Source organism: Leucopleurus acutus (genome assembly GCF_964270905.1).
Source record: "Leucopleurus acutus genome assembly, chromosome: X".
Lineage (NCBI taxonomy): Eukaryota > Metazoa > Chordata > Mammalia > Artiodactyla > Delphinidae > Leucopleurus > Leucopleurus acutus.
Window position 1 is genome coordinate 94,597,695 of NC_139148.1, and position 24,224 is coordinate 94,621,918.

General features: G+C 36.4%; 1 protein-coding gene across 1 annotated transcript in view; it reads left to right on the forward strand.

Annotated features, from left to right (window-relative positions):
• COL4A5 (collagen type IV alpha 5 chain) overlaps positions 1–24,224 on the forward strand; it is a 215,668-nt gene that overhangs the window by 183,795 nt on the left and 7,649 nt on the right. The window contains exons 37-47 of the mRNA XM_082864798.1: positions 1,737–1,863; positions 4,668–4,748; positions 5,397–5,495; positions 6,060–6,110; positions 7,414–7,599; positions 16,293–16,426; positions 19,088–19,160; positions 19,297–19,368; positions 20,188–20,316; positions 21,139–21,237; positions 22,738–22,950. Coding sequence (XP_082720924.1) covers positions 1,737–1,863; positions 4,668–4,748; positions 5,397–5,495; positions 6,060–6,110; positions 7,414–7,599; positions 16,293–16,426; positions 19,088–19,160; positions 19,297–19,368; positions 20,188–20,316; positions 21,139–21,237; positions 22,738–22,950 — 1,264 coding nt within the window. The remainder of the gene's footprint in view (positions 1–1,736; positions 1,864–4,667; positions 4,749–5,396; positions 5,496–6,059; positions 6,111–7,413; positions 7,600–16,292; positions 16,427–19,087; positions 19,161–19,296; positions 19,369–20,187; positions 20,317–21,138; positions 21,238–22,737; positions 22,951–24,224) is intronic.

A 24,224-nucleotide genomic window follows, 5' to 3' on the forward strand; every position in this document is an offset into this window, starting at 1 on the left:
GCTTTAAGTGTATGGATAAGTGTGGTTTAAGTCTTGCCTAGCTTTTGCTGAGAGTATTAGTAGACTAGAATTTTCCCTTCTCAGAGTAATTTATAGGATTCTTGGTCAGGTTGTTGATTTTCTGAGTACTCTTTTTCATTATCTTCTTGCTTATCTTTTTAGAAGCTAATTATTTTTTCTGCAAGTGTATGAATAATAAAAGTTCAGGTGAAACTTAAACTAGCAAATTGTAGTACTTTTCAGAAGTCCTAGTGAAAATTTACTTTCTTTTTTACAGTTCACTTGGTTTGAAGGAGTAGGGCCATACGGTGGTAAGAAGAACTGTATCAGGGAACAAGAACTGGTCAAAATTACAATTTGGGGTTATTTGTAGAATTTAAAATGCTTCATTATAAATAATCAGAAGTTTATCTACTGTATTTCATGTTTACCATTAGCAGAATAATGGAATTTTCTTCTTGTTTTTTTAAATTTTGATATATGTCATTGGTTCATCAATAACAAGAAGAATTATGATAGTTTATTCAAAGCTTTTCTGTGTAAGTACGTAAGCTGGAACCAGTTCAATCCAAAATTCAATTGTATACCTATTATGTGTGTAAAAATATGCTAGATATTTGATTTATAATGGTTCAGACAGAAATACATATATTCCAAGCACAAGATTGTTAATTGTTTTTTAAGAAAGGGAAGTAAGGAGAAAAATCATTAGTTTAAAAAGCTTTTACCATAGTGTGGAAACACTTGAGTCACAAATATATGATCTTACTCACCTAGACAAGCATAAGCACTAAATGAAAAAGAAAGTATTCAGCAGGTGATGTTGAACACTTTGTTGGACAGGTCATGGTCCTCATGAGCAGAGCAGTGAACACTGTGGTAGATTTAGTGTTATGACATATATTCTCATTGTTGTTGGGAAAAACTTGTTTTAATCGTGAAAGTGGTATGAATTCTTCTAAGGCTTTATTAGAAGAAAACAATGCAAATGTTCGTTGAGCAGAAGTGCTTATATATGAATTATCTCTGACCCCAAAGAAGTTTTCAGTGTAATTGAAGAGTCAAGACATGCATATGTGAAAGCATTATAAACATAATGGAATAAGAACCTACCCTAAATTTTTAGGGTAGGCTTTCTGTCCTGGAAGTCTTCATGGAGGAAATGGGATTTGAGATGTCCACTGAAGAACTGATAGACTTCTTCATGTTAAGATGAAATTTCCCTTTTACAGTAGAACCTACTGTAATTATTGTTTGACATGCTTATTGTAAGCCATAAATTTCATTGTAGTATACTAGGGATGATGATCACAGGTTCTGAAATCAAACTGCCTGGACCCAAACTCAGATTCTACCACTTATTAGCTGCATTACCATCAAATGGGGATAATAATAGTATCTTTCTTACAGAGTTAGGATTAATGAGAATAATGCATCTACATATCATGGGAATAGCATGAGCTCTGGAGTCTGACAGATCTTGGTTCAAATCCCAGTTCTGCTACTTACCAGAGACCTTAGGCACTTGAGTTCTCCAAGATTCAGTTTTCTCATTTATAAATGGAGATGATAAAGCCTAACCCAAAGGGCTGTTGTGATGATTAAATGAAGCAATTTATGTAAAGCACTTAGTAGAGTGCCTGACATACAGTAGAAGCTCTATGAATAATTTTATGTTGTTATAAAATCTAAGTCATGTAGAGACTTCAGTTTTATCTTTCTATTCATGTTTTTAGGGTGAACCTGGTCTGCCGGGATACCCAGGGAACCCTGGTATCAAAGGTGCTATGGGAGATACTGGTTTGCCTGGATTACCGGGGAGCCCTGGAGCAAAAGGACAACCAGGCCTTCCTGGATTCCCTGGTAATATTACTTTTCTTAAATGCTTCCTTCTCTCCTTTCTTATCTACTCTAACCCATGTCACGAAGCAACTTCTTAATTGACAGACTTCTGTTCTATTTCTCAATTAGCTATGGACCAGCAAAGCAATCTCGAACTAGCTCTTTAACATTTTTGCCCAAATTTCTTTCTGTATAAAATGAAAATGGGCATTACCAACTCAGCAGGACAATATCCTGTGGGCAGAGAGCACTTTTGAGTCTTTGACTGCTAGCCACAAGTCAACTAAGAGGCCTTACTAGTTTGCTAGGTGATAATGTACACTGCTAAGCCCTAGCCTGCTGCTGATTCCCTTAGAATGTTGTACTCAGGCACAGGTGGGTAGCTGTTGGTAGAACAATCATGCAGTTCATTCAAATGATAAGGACTGAGTCATGCAAGCAAAGGGACTTAAGCACTGTAGTCAAGTAGGTGGTCTGAACTCAATTGTTATAGTACCTGCTCTGTTTACGCTTGTATTTTTGTTTGTTTGTTTGTTTTTTGGATTGAACAGTGGCATGGATGCATTGGGCCTTTGGTTTTCTTTTCCTTCACCTTTTTATTAAAGTATAGCATACAGTAAAATGTACAAGACAATAAATGAGTTTTTACATTATATATATATATATATATATATATATATATATATATATATATATATATATATATATCCATCCATGTACCCACCACACACATCCAGGTATAAAACAGTTCCCTTACCCCATGAAGTTTACCTATGCCCCTTCACAGTGACACCCCCCTTCCCCAGGTAACCACTACTATGACTTCTATCACCACCAGTTAATTTTAGCTGTTTTTGAAATTCACATAAATGGAATGATACAGTATATATCTTTGTGTCTAGCTTCTTTCACTCATCACTATGAATGTAAGATTAATTTATCTTGTTGCCAGTCAGCAGTTTTTGTGCTTTTTTTTTTATCATTGCTCCATAATATTCCATTGAAGAAATAAACCATAATCAATTACCCATTCTCTTCTTGATGGACTTTTGGGTTGTTTCCAGTTTGGGACTATTAAGGAAAAAGATGCTATTAACATTCTTTGACACGTCTTTTGCGGGACACGTGTACTCATTTCTCTCACACAAAAACTTAGTGGTAGAATTACTGAATCAGAGGGTAGGTGTACATTTAACTTTAGTAGATGGTGCCAGTTTTCCAAAGTGATTTTATACATTACAGTCCCACCTGCAATGTATGAATGTCCATGGGTGGCTCCTGGTGGCTTGCCATAATCATGTAGTAGTTAGTACTTTGTGTTGTGAAATGTCCAGTTGCCTGTATCCTCACCTCACTTGATATTGTCAGTCTTTTTAATTTTAGCAATTCTTGTGGTTATATAGAGGTATTTCAATGAAGTTTTAATGTACCTTTTCCTAATGAATGACAGTGTTAAACACCTTGTCATATACTTATTGGCCATTTGGCATCTTTATGAAGTACCTGCTCCAAGTTTTTTTGCTCTTATTTAATGAGTTGTTTGCCTTTTTTCTTATTATTCAGAGCAGTTCTTTATATATTCTGGATATGTATTACAAATAGATTCTTTCTGTCTCAAATTTGCCTTTCACTCTCTTAATGCTGTCATGCGATGTTAATAAAGTCCTTTCTTACTCTTCTTTCATGGTTAGTGCTTTTGTGTCCTATTAAAGAAATATTTGCCTACTCAGGTTTATGGAAATATTCTAATTTTTTCTGTAACTTTCAATGTTTAAGGTTTAAGGTTTTATATTTAGGTATATGGTCTGTCTCGAAGAAGAATAGTTTTATGGTGTGATTGGGGTCAAGGTTCATTTTTTTTCATACAGATGTCCAATTGCTCCACACTCTTTTTTTATTTTAAAGAAACTGAGTTCTTCTTTTCTTCTGCTCATCGAAAGACACCATTAAGAAAATGAATAGGGAAGCTACAGAGTAGGAGAAGATACTTGCAAAACATGTATCTCATAAATGACTGATATCTGGGATATATAAAGAACTTCTACAACCTAATAATAACAAGACATGCAATCCACTTTTCTAAATGCCGAAGACTTGGAACGTACATTTCACAAAAGAAGGTTCACGGATGTTCAATAAACGCGTGCAAAAGCGATCAATATCGTTAGCTATCAAAGAAATGCGAATTAAAACCACAATGAGGTAGCACTACATTTCTACTAGAATGGCTATTATTAAAACAACTGGTATCACGATATGTTGTACAAGGATCTGGAGCAACTGGAATTCCCAAATATTGTTGTTTGTTTGTTTATAAATCACAGCATATACCTATTCTGTGACTCAGCAGTTTCACTCCTATCCAAGTATTTACCCAAGATAAATTAAGACTTATGTCTACAAAAATACCAGCACAGAGTTATTCATAGCAGCATTACTCATAATAGCTAAGTAGACCAGTTTTCCATAAATAGAATAGATATTCATGATAGCTAAAACCTGACAACAACCCAAATGTCCAACAAGAAATGAATGGATTCTTAAAAATTTGGTATATCCATACAATGGAATCCTACCAATTAATTCTACCAGTATAATATGTGATAATTGTTTTTATTATGAATATAAAATAATGTCAACCTCTGGATAAATCAATTTAAAACTTAAAATTATTCTTAAATCATCAAGCAAACACCAGCATCTTTTTGGGTTTTCTTTCTATTCTTCACTGTTTCTATGCTAACACTCTAAATTGTAAATTTGAATTGTAGCTCTCAAAGCAGTGTGGTTTTTCTTTTATCATTAAATTGAGCTCTTTACTCTAGGAACCCCAGGCCTTCCTGGACCAAAAGGTATTAATGGTCCTCCTGGGAACCCTGGCCTTCCAGGAGAACCTGGTCCTGTAGGTAAGAATGAAAAATAAGGGTTTGCTGTTCTGTTAAACTAAGGCTTTATTCATTTTTGGAAAGTCAGATCATTTCTGGGAGCTGTGAACATTTTCAAGACAAAGGAACATGGTGATCATTCACTTAATACTACCTGTTAGGTACGAAGTGAGCAATTCTTAATAAAAGTTGCTTAAAATTATTATTATGGGACCTTATTTTGGGGGCTCACTTTTTCCAAGGAGAGTTATTTCAAGTATCCTATAATAGTAGGTAGACACTCTGATTATTTTAGAATGGCAAGGTGTAGTTTCTTTGTTTACTGAATTCTAAAGCAAATCACTTCCTTTGGCGCCCCATACAAGGCCTATAATTCACCCCACTTCCATCCCCCGGCACATGCACATCTTGCTTTCTTATATATTCTAAAGGTAGATTAAAATGAGAAAGTGAAATGTTTTGAATACTGAATGAATGATAAACAGTTCCTTATTCTCAAATTATCCTGTATTTCTTTTCCACAAGATTTCATGATTTAAAAGGAGTGTCCCAGAGACACTTTGTGTCTTTTGGGTAGAACTATTTGAAGCCAAAATGGAAAGAATTGGGGATATGTAAGGAAAAGGGAAGTAGGAAGATAGGTGTAACCTGCTGTACTCTGTTCTTTAGGTGGTGGAGGTCGTCCTGGGCCACCAGGGCCTCCAGGTGAAAAAGGCAAACCAGGTCAAGATGGTATTCCTGGACCAGCTGGACAGAAGGGTGAACCAGGTGCTATATTTTTTTATTGTCCTTAATTTTCTAATTTCTTCCTTGTCTACTTTAACTTTTGCCCTTTTTTACCCATAGTGAAATTGTATCTTCTTTCTTACCCTCTAAGCTACCACATACTTTTCCCTTCCTAATTACCTTCTTCCACTCCGTCCTGCGAATATTACCTCACATTTATCGATAAAGTTGCCTCCCTCTTATGAAAAACTCCATATCCTTTCTTGTTCAATTTTTCATGTCAAGAAGCTACCTGGACAACTTCTTGTCATCAAGAAGTCAACTACTCTGGATGACCTCCTTTCACTATGCAATCTCTATTCCATTTATATATACACACATATATTCATATGACATGAGTTTTTAAAGATAACACTCATCACAAATAGAATATAAGTTTATATGGTTTTCTCATGTTAGAATTGTAGTTCCATGTTGGAAATGTCTTCATGTTTCATATAATATACATTGCAGCACTTACGAAAAACCTAAATGATCCAAAAATAGTTTGTCCTTGTTTCAGTTATTACTATCTATTTGAGAATTTTTGGTTTATGCTCTTAACAGGTCAACCAGGCTTTGGAATCCCAGGACCCCCTGGACTTCCAGGACTTTCTGGTAAACTTTAATGAAGCATGCTAAATCAGTCCATAAAATATAATATTCTCCAGTACACTTACTTATTCATCTCCACATACAACCCCAGACAACTCAAAGCTAGAGTTACATCTTAAAGCATTTCTTAATTAGCAACTTAGTATAAAGAGTTGTACTATAAAAAATGCACCATTAAGAACATTCACATATAGATATCTCTTCATTAACCTCATAAATAAGTGTTAGGGGTGGGATAGGGAGGGTGGGAGGGAGACGCAAAAGGGAGGGGATATGGGGATATATGTATACATATAGCTGATTCACTTTGTTATACAGCAGAAACTAACACAACATTGTAAGGCAATTATACTCCAATAAAGATGTTAAAATTTTTTAAAAAAGAAAGCAAAATTGTACGAAGAGGTAGATTTCACTAAGTTTTTAAAAACCCTTTTAGCCAGAAGAAAAACACTTTTTTCTCCCCATGGAAACCAAAACCAAGGTAATATAAGAAAACTGTAGAAATATGTACCAATAATAAAAATGTCTATTGAAAACTCCATCTTAATTTACATCTTGCATTTTGGATGGGTAGGTGTGCACACACATCTACCTTCCCTCATTTGTTCTAACTATTATTGTAAGCACCAAGTAGTCAATTAAATGACTGAATGTGTGTACAGATATGTATGTTTATGTTCTGAAATGACCATTGGCTATTCTATGGAGGCTTTTTTCAAACCACACATAGATCTCTTAGAAATTCCTGTATTTTTTCATGAATCCAACATAAAAATTATTAGTCTAATATGCGACTGTTTTATTGCTCTCAAGCATGTCAGTGGTGTAGAAAAGGTGTTGAAAAGAGTTCATCTAGATTGTGTTTCTAAATCTTGGATAGAATGGTCTTCGGGGACACACAGCAACCGTTGAAGATCCATATCTTCCAATGGTCTCAAAAATTAGTCTCAAAACATTTGTGTTAGGAATTTCCTCCAGCTATCTCTAACCTATTGTTGCAGATATTTTATACTTTTCTATTTTTTCTCCTTTTTTCTCATAACTACTGGTCATGTGATCATTGCTCTATGTCCTAATACAAAGGATATCTTTTAGGATGCAAGTTATTATTGTTTCTATATTTCTATACATAGAAATAACAGTATGGGTTTTCGGGATGGGCTGGGGATTTGGTAGGAGGTAGAAATGACCTCAGTAAATTCCATTACTTGTTCTAGTAAGTGGGAGCAGCTTTAGTCTTACAGACAAGCGTGATATTCAGTATCATTTAATGTGTTCTCTTAACATGACTTCACTTTCATAGGTCAAAAGGGTGATGGAGGATTACCTGGCATTCCAGGAAACCCTGGCCTTCCAGGTCCAAAGGGTGAACCAGGCTTTCATGGTTTCCCTGGTCTGCAGGGTCCCCCAGGCCCTCCTGGTTCTCCAGGTCCAGCTCTGGAAGGCCCTAAAGGCAACCCTGGGCCCCAAGGTCCTCCAGGGAGACCAGGTATGTACATGAGTGGTAGGGGAATGGTCTATTTATTAGTCCATTTATTTCATTTTGCTGGTAGGTTATTCAGTCTTTAGGACTTTCGAATCTATAATCCAAGGAACTTCTTAAAAAGAAAGAGCTTATTTTATTCATAGCTCCATCCATTTCCATGGCATCTAATAATTCTTTTCAGTAATGCGTTTCATCATTTAAAGTTGAACTAAAACATACCAACTTGGAGGAAAAAAGGAAATAGTGGATTTATTAGTCTTTTTATTAAACATAAAGCTATACTGATAACCTGGCAGCAAAATGTCATCTGCATTTTTAATGTGAGCTTCTCAGCATGTCACCACAGAAATCATTTTAGTGATCACCCAATAGATGCTTGTGGTCCATACCAAAAGTGTTGCTATGGTTCTGTCATATGATCAGCAAATGTCACCAAGCACAATAAAGAAATTTTATCTTCTCTAGGAGCTAGGCAATCAAATTTATCTTCAACATCACAGCATGATTAAATTGAATAGTGATCTCTTCATACCAGCTTCATGTCTATACCTCATTTGTCTTGTGTTAACTGCTCTAGTAGTCTCAGTTTTGCATCCAATGTTCACTTTTCATTTTGTGTTTGTGCTGTGTCATTTCATTTTAGTAAGTTTGGAAACGCTCATTTTCATCCTGAATTAATGTCGCTGAGCTCAATCACTGGAGATAGATTATTAATACATTCTTGAGACTTGATATTCAATTTTTATATTTCTAATTATTGAAAACTTGGCCCTCATTGATTTTTTAAAAATAAGAGAAATGTAAGATTAAAAAAACAAAGCAATTGCCTTTTTATCCTTTGAAGGTCTCTGACCCATTTTTAAAATGTATTTAAAAGTGAAAATTTCCATAAACTCTGAAGAGATTGCAGTCAGTTTTAATACAGTGTGCTCTAAAAACATGAATTAAATGGGATCACATACTTTGTTCAGAAGATCATTTTCAAAACTAGATTTTATCTGATCTGATTTGACTGTTTATAGAGAGTGTTATTTGAAGTTTTACTTTGGTTTACTACTGAAGAAAAGCAGTGAAAAGCTCCTCAGCCATGTTAATTCTCTTGCATGTAATGTAAAGAATTGACACAAATATCTTGCTTGGTTATGCATGCAATAATTCAAATAAACCAAACTATTATCATTTTTTGTATTTTAATCAGCACTGTGGCTGCTTCTTCTTACTAGTAATAGAGCTCAATGCTGAACATTACTCTGAAATATGTCAACATAAAGACATCAGTCACAAAGGTTCTTTAAAAATTACTGTTTCGGGCTTCCCTGGTGGCGCAGTGGTTGAGAGTCCGCCTGCCGATGCAGGGGACACGGGTTCGTGCCCCGGTCCGGGAAGATCCCACATGCTGCGGAGCGGCTGGGCCCGTGAGCCATGGCCGCTGAGCCTGTGCGTCCGGAGCCTGTGCCCCGCAACGGGAGAGGCCACAACAGTGAGAGGCCCGCGTACCACAAAAATAATAATAATAATAATAATAATAATAACTGTTTCTAAAAGAAATAATAACAAAAGTAGTCAGAAGAAGAACACACATGTGATGAATATTTGTGACTCCTTGATTTGTTCATAAACTACATATTAAAATGGAATTTTAAACCCAATTGCTCTTAGAATTGATTGTTGTCGTCTACACTCATAGTAATAATTATTATCAAAATGATTTTTGGTCTTTCAAAATTTGTTACATGTGCTGTTTTTATTTTAGTGTTGATGTGAAGTGGTGATAGTTTGGTTTATATACAGATGCATGAATATGAGCTACAGAGTATTCTTTTATTGAATTAAAGTTTAACTTGAAAGAAGTTAGTGTAATGCTTTAGTTTCTTGATATTTCTAACAATTTTGATATTTTTCCCTTTTGTTAATGATGACATTGGGCCTTGGTGAACTTTGATCCCTATCCAGGTCCTACAGGTTAGCTCCTTAACTCCAAAGTAGTATCTGCATGAAGTATGAAACTTTTCTTATATTTATATATATATATATGTATGTGTATATTATTTATATACACATATATAGTGTATGTATATGTGTGTATATAGGTGCATATACACCTGTACCTAATATTTTCAAGTGTTTGAATATATTTTAAGAGCATATATGCCAATTCAATTCTTACATGTTGATCTATCTGAAAGTTGTCAGGAACTTGCAGAGTCCAGTTGCAGAGTCCAGTTTTTCTGTCTATTGGAATAACTCAAAATTACCTAATTAGGAAAACTGATTTATCATTTTAAAATTCATATATTTGTGTCATTTTTAGTTGAAAATTTTTAGTACTCAAAAGTATATTGTATACTATTTTACGTTTACCTTTAGAGTGTATTTCCTATTTTTGCCTCGTAAATGAAATTGAACTATTCTTCAAAAAGACATTCTTTTTAAACAATAATATGTATTATCAGATCCTGCAAATATGCAATTCTTGACGAGCCATACCTCTTGTAATTTTTCAAACCATCCCATCTTCACATTTTGGTTTGTCACAAAGTTCTAAATTCTGCTGCTATGTAAATGGACTAATAGGCACAGAGTAAATTAAAAAGTCAGTGCAACCAGCACAGACTAGAAACCTCTTAATCTTACTTTCATCCTATACATATAAAAAGTACACACCCAAGAAAAGTTACCAAGAGCTGCCCATTAGAAAACTGCCAGTTCATATTAAAAGATGTTCACCTAATCAGGAGTAAAAAGAACCACAAATATCTGAGTGTGTTTATTATTTTTCAAGATAAATAGCCCTTTTCAAATTTCTAAGGAGGAACTAAAAGGGGAAAAAGTATAATCCTGAGTTCTGGCTATTGGAAATGGCAGGAAATTTTCTCTTCTTATGATTTTAAAATTCATAATTTTTCAAGATTCTTTTTAGGAAGCCATCTATCTCTGTGTGAATCAATTCCCTGGTTTATTACTCCCCCACAAACCCATCATTTCATATAACCATAGATTATCGATCTAGAAGGACCTAATTTTTACATTTGTCAAAGAGGTATTCACAGGCATTTGTTGATGATAGCAAGACAGATTTTATTCAAGACTATTGAATTAGGGAAGAGACTATTGTAATAGGAGAGACTGAGCTCAGCTCTGAGTACAACAAAGTCAAATGGAGATTTATAGTCCACTAGCAGAGTGAAGGAGTCAGTGGATGAAAAATTACTAAAAGGAGACATCAAGGGTAAGCAGATTCTTGCTAAACTGGCCTGTTAGAGTTCTCGCTAAAGGCAGTCCAAGGACTTACACATCAGGATAAGCAATGAGGAACTTGATCAGATATCAAGGGTGGGGAGGCTCTCCCTAAACTGACTTAGCAGGATTCTTGCTAAAACTGGACTCAACAGACCAAGGCCAGGGCCCAAGGGGTGAGGCCTAGTTGAGAAGAGGGCTCAGAGAAACCTGTCTAAAGTTGAGTCACAGATGAGGAAACTAAGGCCCAAAGAGGTTAAGAAGCTTGCTCCAGGTTATATTGTTAGTTACTGGCATAGCTGGGAATCTGACTTGGGGCTCTCCAGTACTCCGTTAAGTGTCTGTTCTACTAGTAACATGTATCATCTTTCCACAAAGGCAGTTACATAGCTTGATGCTTATGATCTGGCCTCTTATTCTAGTTATAAATATGATAAGTGATGGAGCAAAGCTGCTTCTGCCATTTTAGGAGACTCTTATAGATAGCAGACTGGGCCTTGACTTCGCTTTCTTGTTTTCTGTTAACTCAAAAGCTGCATCAACCCCTACTAACTGCTTCTTGTGTTTTTCCTAAATGGATGTCATCAAAAAGTTTAAGACAAACACATGATATTTAACTATTGCCAAGATAAAGAGAAGACTAGGGTATTCTTTGAAGTAATTTTGAGTCCTGTCCTATCTGACTTACATAGAAGTCTGCTGCCTTGATCACTTCCAGACTTTACTGTCAGCTAGAATATTGTTTTCTTCTGAGGCACTAGAATATATTCAAAGAAGAAAAAGGAAAGTAGCCACATTTAAAACTGATTTGACAACTTATTTACCAGATGTACTCTAAGTTACATAGTTATTGGAATCTGGTATCTGCAGCGTTCTCTTCTTTGCAACAGTTGAAGACTACAACCTTAAGTGGAAACTGGATTTAAAATTTACCAGTCAATTCATCAGCTTATCTTTAGTTATTACCACGTATATACAAGACTTGAGATTTTTGTTTTATTTTGTTTTTCAGTTAAACTTTGTTAGATCATTTGAGAAATAATGGATTGAGAGCCTCATGTACAAAATTGACTTGGCATATAACTCATTAAAATGTTACCTTTTAGAAATTAAAGTCTTAGAAGTTTTGCTATGATATGATCTGAAGTTTTCCTTGTCACTTACTCAGACTGAAATATCATATAGTTCAGTGACATATTTTTCTAAGAGTTCTTGTTTTGGTCCTTCTATATCAAACACATATATAAAATGTCTTTACTCAAACTGAATTATCTTTGGTAGGAATTCTAATTTATCTAGCTAATTGTCTTGCCAGACTCTGCTCAAAGTGTTGTCTTGAGTCAGTTTGCTGTATGTGATTTAGAAACCATTTAAACAAACAGAAACTGATTTTTGGCCTCCTGAATTTCAAATTGTCAAATGCTTTAAAAGTTTTATCACTAGGTAGTAATAGCAATGTTTTATATTTATATGACATACCACCATTTATATCATGTAACATACTTTCATTATAAGCTCCTTGAAGGCAGAATTTGGGTCTAGCTAATCTTTGTGTTCCCTGTAGCATCTTTCACATGGCAGATATCAGGTCAACATTTTTTTAAATAAATTTGATCTTTAAAACAACTCTGAAGGAGGTTAGGGCAGACAACACTATTCCCATTATGTGGGTGAGAAGACAAGCTCAGAGAGATTGAATTACCCAGAATCCCATAGATATAAGTAGTAGAGCCAAGAATAGATCCTAGGTCTTCTGATTCCTAGGATTCAGGGCTCTAGCACAATTCATTCTCTCTGCTAACCTCAGTGCTTATAAATCATAACAAGACTTGTAAGAAAAGGAAATTGTGTTTATAGTCAATTAACATTAACCAAGGGTTGTCCTGTTTGTAGGCTTTTTATCTTTTTATTTAATGATCCTTCTTTTAATAGTTAATAGCCTATTTTAATATGTGCATTGAATAATATAAAGTAAATGTGATATTTTCTGTGGTTTGGGGTGGGATATTGCATGCCAAAATATTTTGAAGTGCCCCTTCACTGATGGTCTTCATATCTTTGGAAAATTCGAACTCAATAGTGAGCAAACACACATTGTCTTTTTGTCTTTGAGTAACTTATTACAAGTAATAATGCACAGAAGAACGCCTCTTGACGGATTATTTTTAAAAATCACTATCTGGCTTCATGGAATGATTTTCAAAGAAGACAAACAGAAGTACAGTTGGTAATGGCCATTGTATACTCGTGTTTTAATTTCTCTATTTGATCACCTATGATCTTTGTATATTTGTCTAATAAGGCCTTTAAATTTAACTGTAGCTCCTTGGAGCAGCCTGCACACACCAATAAATTTGCACCTCATGTTTTTACTAAAGAATGGCAGAGGCCAAGATAAACTTTTACCCAAAAGTTTTACCCAGAGGAATAGAAGGCTATCAGTGAAGTGGTACTACCTTTCCAACTTTAATGTTTTGAAGGTGCTAACTTTTGGAAAGCCACTGTAGCAGTGTTAACATGTCTTCAGTAGAGTTTTGCATTTTTTGCATTAATGAAAATTAGCAGCTTATTTTCTAGAATAAGCTCTATTTTAAAATATTTGGCTCTCTATACTCCTGTAGGGTCCTGTTTGCATACTGATTACGCTGTAGGTATAAGAAATGCTGGCAAAGAGGATTATTGTTTAACTTGTGCTATAATGTGAACCACTTCTAACTCGTAATCTTATTTTGTACTGTGTGATGTCTGATACTGCTAACATCGATCTTTGGGCTTTGGTGAACTCTGATCTTCCCAGGTTTTCAAGGTTAGACTCTTCACTGGTCAATTCTTTTTTTTTTTTTTTTTAATGCTTTGTATGTGTGACAAGAGAAATGCACTTTTTTTGCTATAATTCAGAAGTCATTGAAGAGTGCTGTTATCCTCAAATACTACCTGCTCTGGTATTTAACATTTTGGTGAAGGTAATGTGACTTGTTTATAATCAAGTTTGAAATGACATTAGGTCTTTGTGGTTTCAATTATTTATAATAGGTAATTCATACATTGAAACATGTTGAATTTTAAGTGGAAATACACTTATTTTTAAGACTGCATTAAGATATTCAGGCAGGCATCTGGCCCATTTGTAACCTCTGTATGTTGATTTTATTTTCTTGAATTTTTGTTCCTTGAGATTGATCAGATCTGTGTTTTCATGGCTATTTTCAGTAATGGAAGAGGGTAACTACTGAGTATTGTTAAAAATAAATCTTGTATCATTAGCAAATCAGTAATTTAAATTTGAGAGACTCTAGAACAACAGGTCCGAATTAATAACATGTAAATTTCCCCAAATTTCCTTTTAATTGCAAACAGAGCAATGCCCAAAATATGCCTACTTTTTTCCAAATGATAACAATGTTCTGTTTACTTTTCAAACTGGGGAAGCAGGGTGTAAAATGTTCCTTTTTTTCTTCCTCTTACTCTTACCCTAGTCATTGTTAGGCTGATTCACAGATAGTTTACTTTTCTCTTAATGACCTGATTTGCTACCTGATTTCTAGTCCAAATTATACATATGGATGAGACTAACAATTTTTCTTAGAAAACCCTATCAAGGGGTTTGAACTCAGAAGTTGTTTTTAATTTGTTTGTTTAAGTTCAAAGTACCCCAACCCTTTCTTTATGATTGGGAAGGGAATTTCTGAGTGTGTCTGTCTGGTGCTGGGCTAGGGTGACTATATGATTAAAACTGTTTAAAGATAAAATGATTGTTGTACTGTTGTGAACCTGCTTCCTCTTTCTCATGTGACAGATAGAACACTGTTATATTATGAAATCACATAGATATAGCTGAAAGATTAAAAACAGGTTTATATTTTAAAGATATGTTCTTACCTTCAGTTTTACCAATAATGAAGATAATACTAGTAATAATAATAATTGTTTAAAACTTCTTAAATAATTCTTACTATGTGCCAGGCACTGTGTTTATATATATTATCTTATTTAATTCTTGGAACAACCTGATAAGGTAGGTACTATTCTTATTTACATTTTAAAGAAGAGGAAATTGAGGCTAAGATGGTGAATAAACTTATTGAGGTCAAACAGCTAAAGATTAATGGAGCTGGGATTCCAACCCAGCATTCTAGCTCCAGAGTCCGGCATTCATAATCCCTACAGCATGCTGCCTTGTTAGCCTGTAGCCATTGATTCTGGGTCATAAGAGTATTGGAAAGGATAGGATAAAAAATGAGACCTTTTGTGCATATTGTAAGCATGAACTCAGTATTCTAAATTCATATGCCTATGTTATTTCCTTCAAAAATAATCCCTACATATTTTCCTTTTTTGTTGAAACCAATGAAAAACTAAGATTACTGGAGGAGAGAAGGTATAAGTGCTCACTAGTTGCTGTTCATTATTTGGGGCTTGGTAATTATTTTCTTAAGGCAGGACTACTTAGTCTCCACCTCAGCTATTGCTTAGCACACTGCAGGCAAGTAACAGCTATTTCGCACCTGGTGAGAAAAATGTGGCCATTTATCAGATCTTCTTGGTTACTTAATGGACCTGATATCTTTATTTAGGAAGAAAAGTTTAAAACACAGAATAAGGAAAGAGCTTACCAAATCCCCTTTTAAATTATTTATTCAGAAGTTATATGCCAAATCCTTTATTTCTCTTCAGAAATATTTAAACTGTAAATAATACAAAAACATATTTAAAATAAATTCAAAAGTACTATATTGAATCAATAACTTTCTGACACTAGAATATTCCCATGTATTAAGCATGTCACTAAAATGAAATTAAACAATTAGTTTGCTTAAATAACTATCTTAATTACATAGTAATACAAGCTGAATAAAAGTAACTACTTACAAGTAAAGAAATTTTATTTTAATCACAATGAGACAAATGGTTTGAATCCCTGATTGCCCTACGAAGTGTGGTCATGAACCAGCAACTTTAGCTACAGGACACTAGTTTATCTACAGGGCATTTGTTAGAATGCAAATTCTTGGGCCCCTCTCCAGCCTAACAAGATTCAGAACTCTGGGATTAGACCCAGGAATCTATTTTAACAAGCCCTCCTGGGTATTCTGATGCATTTCCAATTTGAGAACAGCGTCCTATGGTGTCTCTTTTGGTTCACTTAAACACTTAGGGATTACAGAAGCAATCTTTATTATAATGTCCAAAGTCCTTCCTTTAGATATGAGTTTATTGGATTAAATATAAAATAAAATACAAACTAAAAGAGTCTGCAAACCAGTGTTAATAACAAAAAGAACCCAGCCCACTTTACATTAGAGAGTCAGCATGGATCTATATATTTAATGTAGTCTGGATTTTATTCTGCAAACTAATAGTATTTAGATGACTAATAGTATTTGGATAATGTAAAAGCCTGACTTTGATGCTATTCTTATGTTATACTGAAATGTGATTATTTGTTTTGCATTATCAAGGTCTACCAGGTCCAGAAGGTCCCCGGGGTCTCCCTGGAATTGGGGGCATTAAAGGAGAGAGAGGAAACCCGGGCCAACCTGGGCAACCTGGTTTGTCTGGTTTGAAAGGAGATCAAGGACCACCAGGACTCCAGGTAGGAAATGGGAGTATTTGGTGAGGAAGGGGTGTGGGTGCTTGCATTCCAAATGAGAATTCCAAATTGCATTATTTTAATTAGCATTTACTGGTCAAAGCTCTTGACTAAGCTATATATATATATATATGAGCATTGCATGTGGAGGAGTAGTCCTTCCATAGAGAAATAATCATGGTGAGTGTGGGGATATTTTAGACTTTGAAATTAGATAGAGTTAGGGTCAGATTTCAGCTCCTCTGTACACTTCTCCTTTGTGTCTGTGAGGAAGGCAGACAGACACTTTGTGTTTCTGTCTTTACCTGTAAAAAGAGAATAATAGCATATCCCCACGTCTGTGTTCATGTGTTTTCCACCTTCGTTTGAGTGACCCAGAAAGTCACATACTTCTTTATGGATCCTCAAAGCTTCCTTCCTTCATTCAGGAGGATTGTTGTTAGATTTTGCAGCCAACAGAGTCTGGGCTCAGTCTTTTAACTCTGATGGCTGCTTTATAGCAGAAAAAAATATCTAAAGAAATTGTCCTTAAAGCTTTCCAACAACTAACCATTTTTTCCTGTTATCACTATTCTTCTAGACATCTAGACTTAAAATTTTAATCTTCTCTTTATTCATTCTCTACTCACTTCCTACCTCATTCATTTCCCATGTCCTTCCAGTTCACATGTCACTATGCCTGATTCAAGACTACTGTCTGATGCCAACATTTTATAAATCTGGTATTGTCGAGTTCTGTTCATTTTCTTTCATGCAAGTTCTTACATTTGCACCTTTCTAATTTTTGTTTGGAAATAATGTTAAACTTATAGGAAAATTGCAAGAATGGTGAAAAACCACATTTACCCAGATGAACCAATTGTTAATGTCTTGCCCCATTTGCTCTCTGTATGTATGTTGTGTGTGTATGCGTGTGTGTGTATAATTATGTATTTTTTCCTGAAATATTTGGGAATAAGTTGTATCTATCATGTCCCTTTATCACTAAATACTTCAGTGTGTAATATTTCCTAAAATTAAATATATTCTTTTATATAACCATAGTACAGTTCTCAACTTCAGGAAATTGAGCATCGATGTAACATTTTTATTTCTGCCCACATGTTCTAATTGTATCGATTGACTTAGTAATATCCTTTATAGCATTTTTCCTCATCCAAAATAAGATCCAGACCAAACTATGCATTGCATTTAACTGTTATATCTCTTTATTCTCCCTCAATCTGAAACAGTTTCTAAACCTATTTTTTTCTTTCATAACCTTGACATTTTTGAAGAAATGTAGCCCGTTCACATTTAAAAAAAAAAAAAGAATGTTTCTTCTTTTGTCTGCTGTTTCTTCATAATTAGATTCAGGTTATGCATCCCCAGTTGGAATACTCCATGAGTTGTGTGTTCTCAGATATGGAGGCCCATGGTGTTCATCTGCCCTTCATTAGTTATCTTAATTTTGATCTTCCCATCAAGTTGTTACCTCGTTTCTCCACTGCATGGTTACTATTCTTCCCCTTGTAACTAATAAGCAAAACTACAGGAAGACACATTAAGATAATGCAAATATATATACTATTCCACATCAAAATTTCTCCCTAGATATAATATCTATTTATGATTTTTGCCTCAACTGTTCAATACTGTGATAGTGGCAACTACCTCCACATATACCACTCAGCCCTACTGTAAGCGAGAGCCTCCCTTCTCTTCTATTTACTGTCTATTTGTTATCATTATGGACTCATAAATTCTCATTCTCTTCAATGATTCATAATTTTTATTCTATTATTACTTATTTTGATGCTCAACCTGTCCTAGATTTGGGAGCTCCTTCAAGCTGGATCCTGTGACTTTCTGACATGCCCCCCGTTTTAAAGTTCTTTCTTACGTTTGGGCATAAGATGTTCCAGCCTTGCCTCTTTTTTCATTACTACTAATAAGAGCTTCATCGTTCCACACTTATTTTCCCTTTAGATCCATTCTAGAGTTATTTTCAACTCTTCTTCTTCCCATTGTTTTCCTGGGTCCTCAAACCCACTATATTTTTTTGCTTAGTCTTTCAGACTTTATCATTTCTTAGATTCTAATTCACACACTTACCACATCAGGGCTACACTAAAAAAGAAGTGCCGGGCTTCCCTGGTGGCGCAGTGGTTGGGAGTCCGCCTGCCGATGCAGGGGACACGGGTTCATGCCCCGGTCTGGGAAGATCCCACATGCTGTGGAGTGGCTGGGCCCGTGAGCCGTGGCCGCTGTGCCTGTGCATCCGGAGCCTGTGCTCCACAACGGGAGAGGCCACAACAGTGAGAGGCCCGCATACCACAAAAAAAAAAAAAAGTGCCTTTGTTAATGATAGTAAAATAATAACTAAATTTATTAAGTAAACATCATATGCCAATCAGTTTTCTAAGTACTTAATATGAATTATCTCATGTAGTCCTCACAACAACTTCGTGGAGTAGATACTATTATTTTCTGTATGTTAGAGGTGAGAAAATGATGCGTCAAAGAAGTTAAACAACTCAAGGTCACATAAGCTAATAAGAGGTGAATTGGGTTTTGAATCCTGGAAGTCTGACTCTAGAGCCAGTGCTACAAATCACCACCTATGCCCTCACTTCCTTCCCTCCCCCCAACTTTTTTCTAAAATTAATGATTTTATTTATTCAGGGTAATCCTGGCCGGCCAGGTCTCAATGGAATGAAAGGAGATCCTGGTCTCCCTGGTGTTCCAGGATTTCCAGGTATTTGAAGGGGTGTTTGGAAGTTTCCTTCTTTACATTAAACTACTTTGGGAGAAGACACCCATTTTCTGATTTGGCTGGGTAAAGGCTGTGGCCCTGTTGCTTTGCTGTGCAATTGTGTGTACCTTCTTTGCAGGCATGAAAGGACCCAGTGGAGAACCTGGTTCAACTGGCCCTGAGGGGGATCCAGGACTTATTGGCCCCCCAGGTAAGAGTTATTTCTGGAGCTAGTTATACCTGATACTTAAACTCATTGAAGAATTTGAAAGTTTGCATTCTGCCTTTCAACCAAAACTTTCAGAGTCTCAGTCCCCAACACCTGAGGGGAAATAGGCAGGACTCTCCCTCTATGAACTAATCTTCTCAAGCTCTCTATTTCAATAATGTAATATCAGGAGCAGACCTTTTAAGTTTAAGGTAGATGCAGGACCAAAAGAATGCTTCAATGAGATTTTTATTGACCTTTATACTAACTTTCCCGTATTCACTTGAATAGAGCACAAGAGCAAGTCACATAAGTATGTTTGTATATTTTTAATATGAAAAGAGTTCTTTTTGCTGAGAGACTTAAAGAGGTTTCCTGTAAACTGTGAAACAGAGCATCTACTAAATTCCTCTACTAGTTAGTTCAGTGGGTCCCTTGACAAGCACAACAAACAAGAACTGCAAATGATGTTAGAATCAGAATGGACTCTACGGCAAATAGAATTGTCTAACCTTGACACCAGTGTTCACAGATTTGCAGTGGATTAGACTTTCTTGTAACCGAGTCATGATTCAAGGCTTGAAAATTGAGACAATATGCCTAATTTGTCCATGGACCCTAAGAAAATTATTTATTTTTTCAGCCTTTTGGGTGAGATAATGATAATTTTCCCAAACAGATTTCTGTTGGACATAGCAAATTCTAATACATGTAACTTGTTTCTCTCAAACCAATTCTTATTCTGATCTGAGGTTACTTTGGCATCCGTTCTTTCCGACCTTTCTCTTCCCTACCTTCAACTTCATGTGCTTTGCCTCTTAGGCCCCCCTGGATTACCTGGTCCTTCAGGACAGAGTATTGTAATCAAAGGAGATGCTGGTCCACCAGGGGTTCCAGGCCAGCCTGGATTAAAAGGTCTACCAGGACTACCAGGACCTCAAGGTTTACCAGGTACCTTTGTAGATCATCTTTTTAAGCCTTATGTATTTGAAAACATTTCCCTCATTCTTCTTTCACTTGTTAGAGTTTGTCTCTGACGATAGGAGTCTCAGCAACTAGTAGAATACCAGACCACTAGGTTCCATTTCGTTTTCTCCTTGAAAGTGTTCATTTCTCATGCCCTAATTTCTTTTAGGCCCAGTCCAATTTCTTTTAACTCCTCTGGCTATCCTAACTTGAATGATGAGGTTAATGTTGTTAAAATCTCTGTAATGAAATTAATATGCATTTAAGATATGGTGCTTTCTCTATCCCAACCACAAGAAGGATAGAAGGCTGATTTGGTGGGCTATCAGTTCCCCACTGTGAGGCCTCCTGATTTTCAAACTAAATCCTATCTAGTTGGCCATTTGACTCTATGCTTGCAGCCAACTTTGATTAAAAAGAAAGCTAGAAACGAACTTGTCTTTCTGTTTTATCAGGTGGCTTAATAGCAGTTTTTTCATACATAAAGTGTACCAGGCAGTAACAGCCTTGCCTATGGTGAGATATATAACAAAAGTTGGCCTTGCGCTCTATCTTGTTCTGAAGGCGAGGAGAACACAACTGCCATATTATGGAAATCTCCACAGAGGCAAATGAATTGTTCAAAATTAAAGCTAAATCCTTGTCTGCTTCTTTTGTCCTGGGCTTGAGCTGTTCCTTCATTTATCTGAATTAAAGACAAAACCAGATTATGACTTCAGTGACACTCGAGGACCTAAGTGTCCCAAATCTATCTGGATGTGGATTTATTCTACCCACATTTGAAAACCCTACTTCATTTTCCTATAGGTCCAATTGGCCCTCCAGGAGATCCTGGACGCAATGGACTCCCTGGCTTTGATGGTGCAGGAGGGCACAAAGGAGACCCAGGTTTACCAGGCCAGCCAGGTGAGACATGCTGCTGATACTAGTTTTTAAGTCTGGGGGACCTCTGGACATACGGCCTCCGATTGAAGCTGTGAGAGCCTCCTCTTGAGAGAGCATAGCTAGGTAGGGAGTCTGTTGCTTGGGAAAAATGGGATGACACAGATGTGCCAATATAAGAGAAGCGTAGAAAGGTGGTTTTTATTTATGTGTTTAGGGCACTGGAAAACCCAGCTTTTCCTCAAAATGAGGATTTTCCAGGTACTCACTGTACTTAACTTCTGATAATTTTCAATGTTTTTTGAATAAATTTATTTATTTTATTTATTTATTTTTGGCTGCGTTGGGTCTTCATTGCTGCGCGTGGGCTTTCTCTAGTTGCGGCGAGCGGGGTCTACTCTTCGTTGCGGTGTGTGGTCTTCTCATTGTGGTGGCTTCTCTTGTTGCGGAGCCCGGGCTCTAGGCACGTGGGCTTCAGCAGTTGTGGCACATGGACTCACTAGTTGTAGCACGCAGGCTCAGTCGTTGTGGCTCACAGGCTCTAGAGCACAGGCTCAGTAGTTGTGCACGGGCTTAGTTGCTCCGCAGCATGTGGGATCTTCCCGGACCAGGACTCGAACCTGTGTCCCCTTCATTGGCAGGCGGATTCGTAACCACTGCGCCACCAGGGAAGTCCCTCAATATGTTTTAACAACTTTAGATAATATAAATATAACTCTAAATAATATAAACATAAAGGTTTGTCTTGGTAAAAACTAGCAGCGGCAACAAGGCAGGTTGGTGATAACCGTGTTGCTCCTAGAACCAACACCCTCCTGTTTCATTAACTGTATTTCTAGGGAAGAAACAAGTTAGTGCCATCTTCATCACATATATGGGCATTGCTGTGAAATTCCCCCAAATGAAAATCTATACACACAGTGGCCAAAGGCCTGTAAATAGAGAAAATTTTTAAATAAGCTCAAGTCGAGTGGCCAAATGGAGAATGGGAACCAGTGGTAGATTGAAATTAGACATTTTGAAAAGTTTCCTTAGAGTACCCAGCCTGTTCTCTAAACAAAAAGGTATGCGTGAGAATAATTCCCCAGACAGATTCAAAGGAAAATGTTTATCAGCACTGAAGCTGGCAGGTTGATGGCAGCCACACCCCTCCTTTCTCGTTGATGAACAAAACAGCAGGCTGAAATTTCGTCATGGGGTTTGCACTCCTTTAGTACAGCAAGAGACTAGATAACACAAACCCCCCAAATAAGCATCACATTTTCCCATCTAATGTTCCATTCACTCAGTATTTATTTAGTGCCTAATGTCATCAACCAATTTCAGAAGAAAAAGAATACATTTAAATCTCTTTGAGGGCAGGGACTGTATTTTATTTATCTCCAAATCCATGATATCTGACAATGTCTTTGTAGACATTCTATAAATATTAACTAATCAAACAAGGTCATAATGTTGTGTCGATAGCCATAATAGGGAATCAGAGCTTACTTAATTTGTATACTGATGATTCTTTGGAAATAGGTATCCGTGGTTTGGATGGTCCCCCTGGGCCAGATGGATTGCAAGGTCCCCCAGGTCCCCCTGGAACCTCCTCTGTTGCCCATGGATTTCTCATCACACGTCACAGCCAGACAACAGATGCACCACAATGCCCACAGGGAACTATCCAGGTTTATGAAGGCTTTTCTCTCCTGTATGTACAAGGAAATAAAAGAGCTCACGGTCAAGACTTGGGTGAGATAATCAGCATCTTATTTCTTACTATGCATTTTGTTTTTGTTTTGAAAATCTTGTTGGGTTCTAGAGTAGCCTTGGCCAAAGTGTCTCTCTCTATTCTTTTGGGGCTTCTAAACTGAAGATCATGTCAAGGGCAGCTGAATATATTCACTATACGTTTTAAATAAATAATATTTAACTTTAAACTAAAAGCATTGATTAGCTAGTGTGAGGTACAATTCTTGGCCTAAAGCAAGGCATTTGGAAAGGGCCATATGTACTTTTGTTAGCTTAGTTATTGAGGAAACAGATTCTCTGGGCTCTCTATAGTATAGCAGCTGCTTAAGTGGGCAGTGTTCGTAACTCATGGGAGATAGTTTCCTCTTTCCTGACACTGGTCTTTATCAAGTTAAAGATAAGTGCTGAAGAGAATCTTGGATTCTAGATCAAAGAAAGTAAGGTCATTGCTTAATTTTGCTAGTTCATGAATAAGCACCTTAGCTTTATAAAGTGTTATCAGAGTAGTTTAAAGCTATACAAAGCACCATATTTCCATATAGGATCCACTTCATTTAATGTGTTCTCGTGCATCTTCTCTATGCTATAGGGTGGGCAGTTTTGTTGATGGGATGAGGCTGGACTGAATGACTTTCAAGACCTCTTCCAAATCCCTAACATTTCTTTTTCTGGAATTCTGACTTTTCATTTTGAGGCCCCATTGTTTGACCTGGGGCTGCCTATTTTAGAAATCACTATCCCTTCTGCCTCCATAAAGACATTTAAGAAGATAGTCTAGGTCTCCAGTTTCTGGGGTCTCCATAGTAAGAGGCCTTCTGAAGTCTCTTTACCTGGGCCATTCTGTGAAAACAGTTCTGCAGCAACAGAGACCTCCAGAGGTCTGCTGTGCTCACTCTGTTCCAGGGCACATGGCCACACCTGCCAGGCACATCTACCTACATGGAAGCCAGTAGTCACAGGTCATTTTAAAGAGCCTAATAAAGTAGGAGTTTGCCAAACAACTTTCTTCCTTCTCTTCTACTTCTCTTTTTTTCCTTTTCATCTTCCCTCTGCTACTTTTCCTTCTCTCTTTTGCTTTCTTTATGTAGCATCTTTTTCTAATTTTAGAATCAACAGATCTTTATTATGAAAATACTCTTATCTTTTAGATAATTTTCTCTAGTTTTTCTCCCATAAACTTTTTTTCTTTTTTTTTTTTTTTTTTTTGCGGTACGTGGGCCTCTCACTATTGTGGCCTCTCCAGTTGCGGAGCACAGGCTCCGGACGCGCAGGCT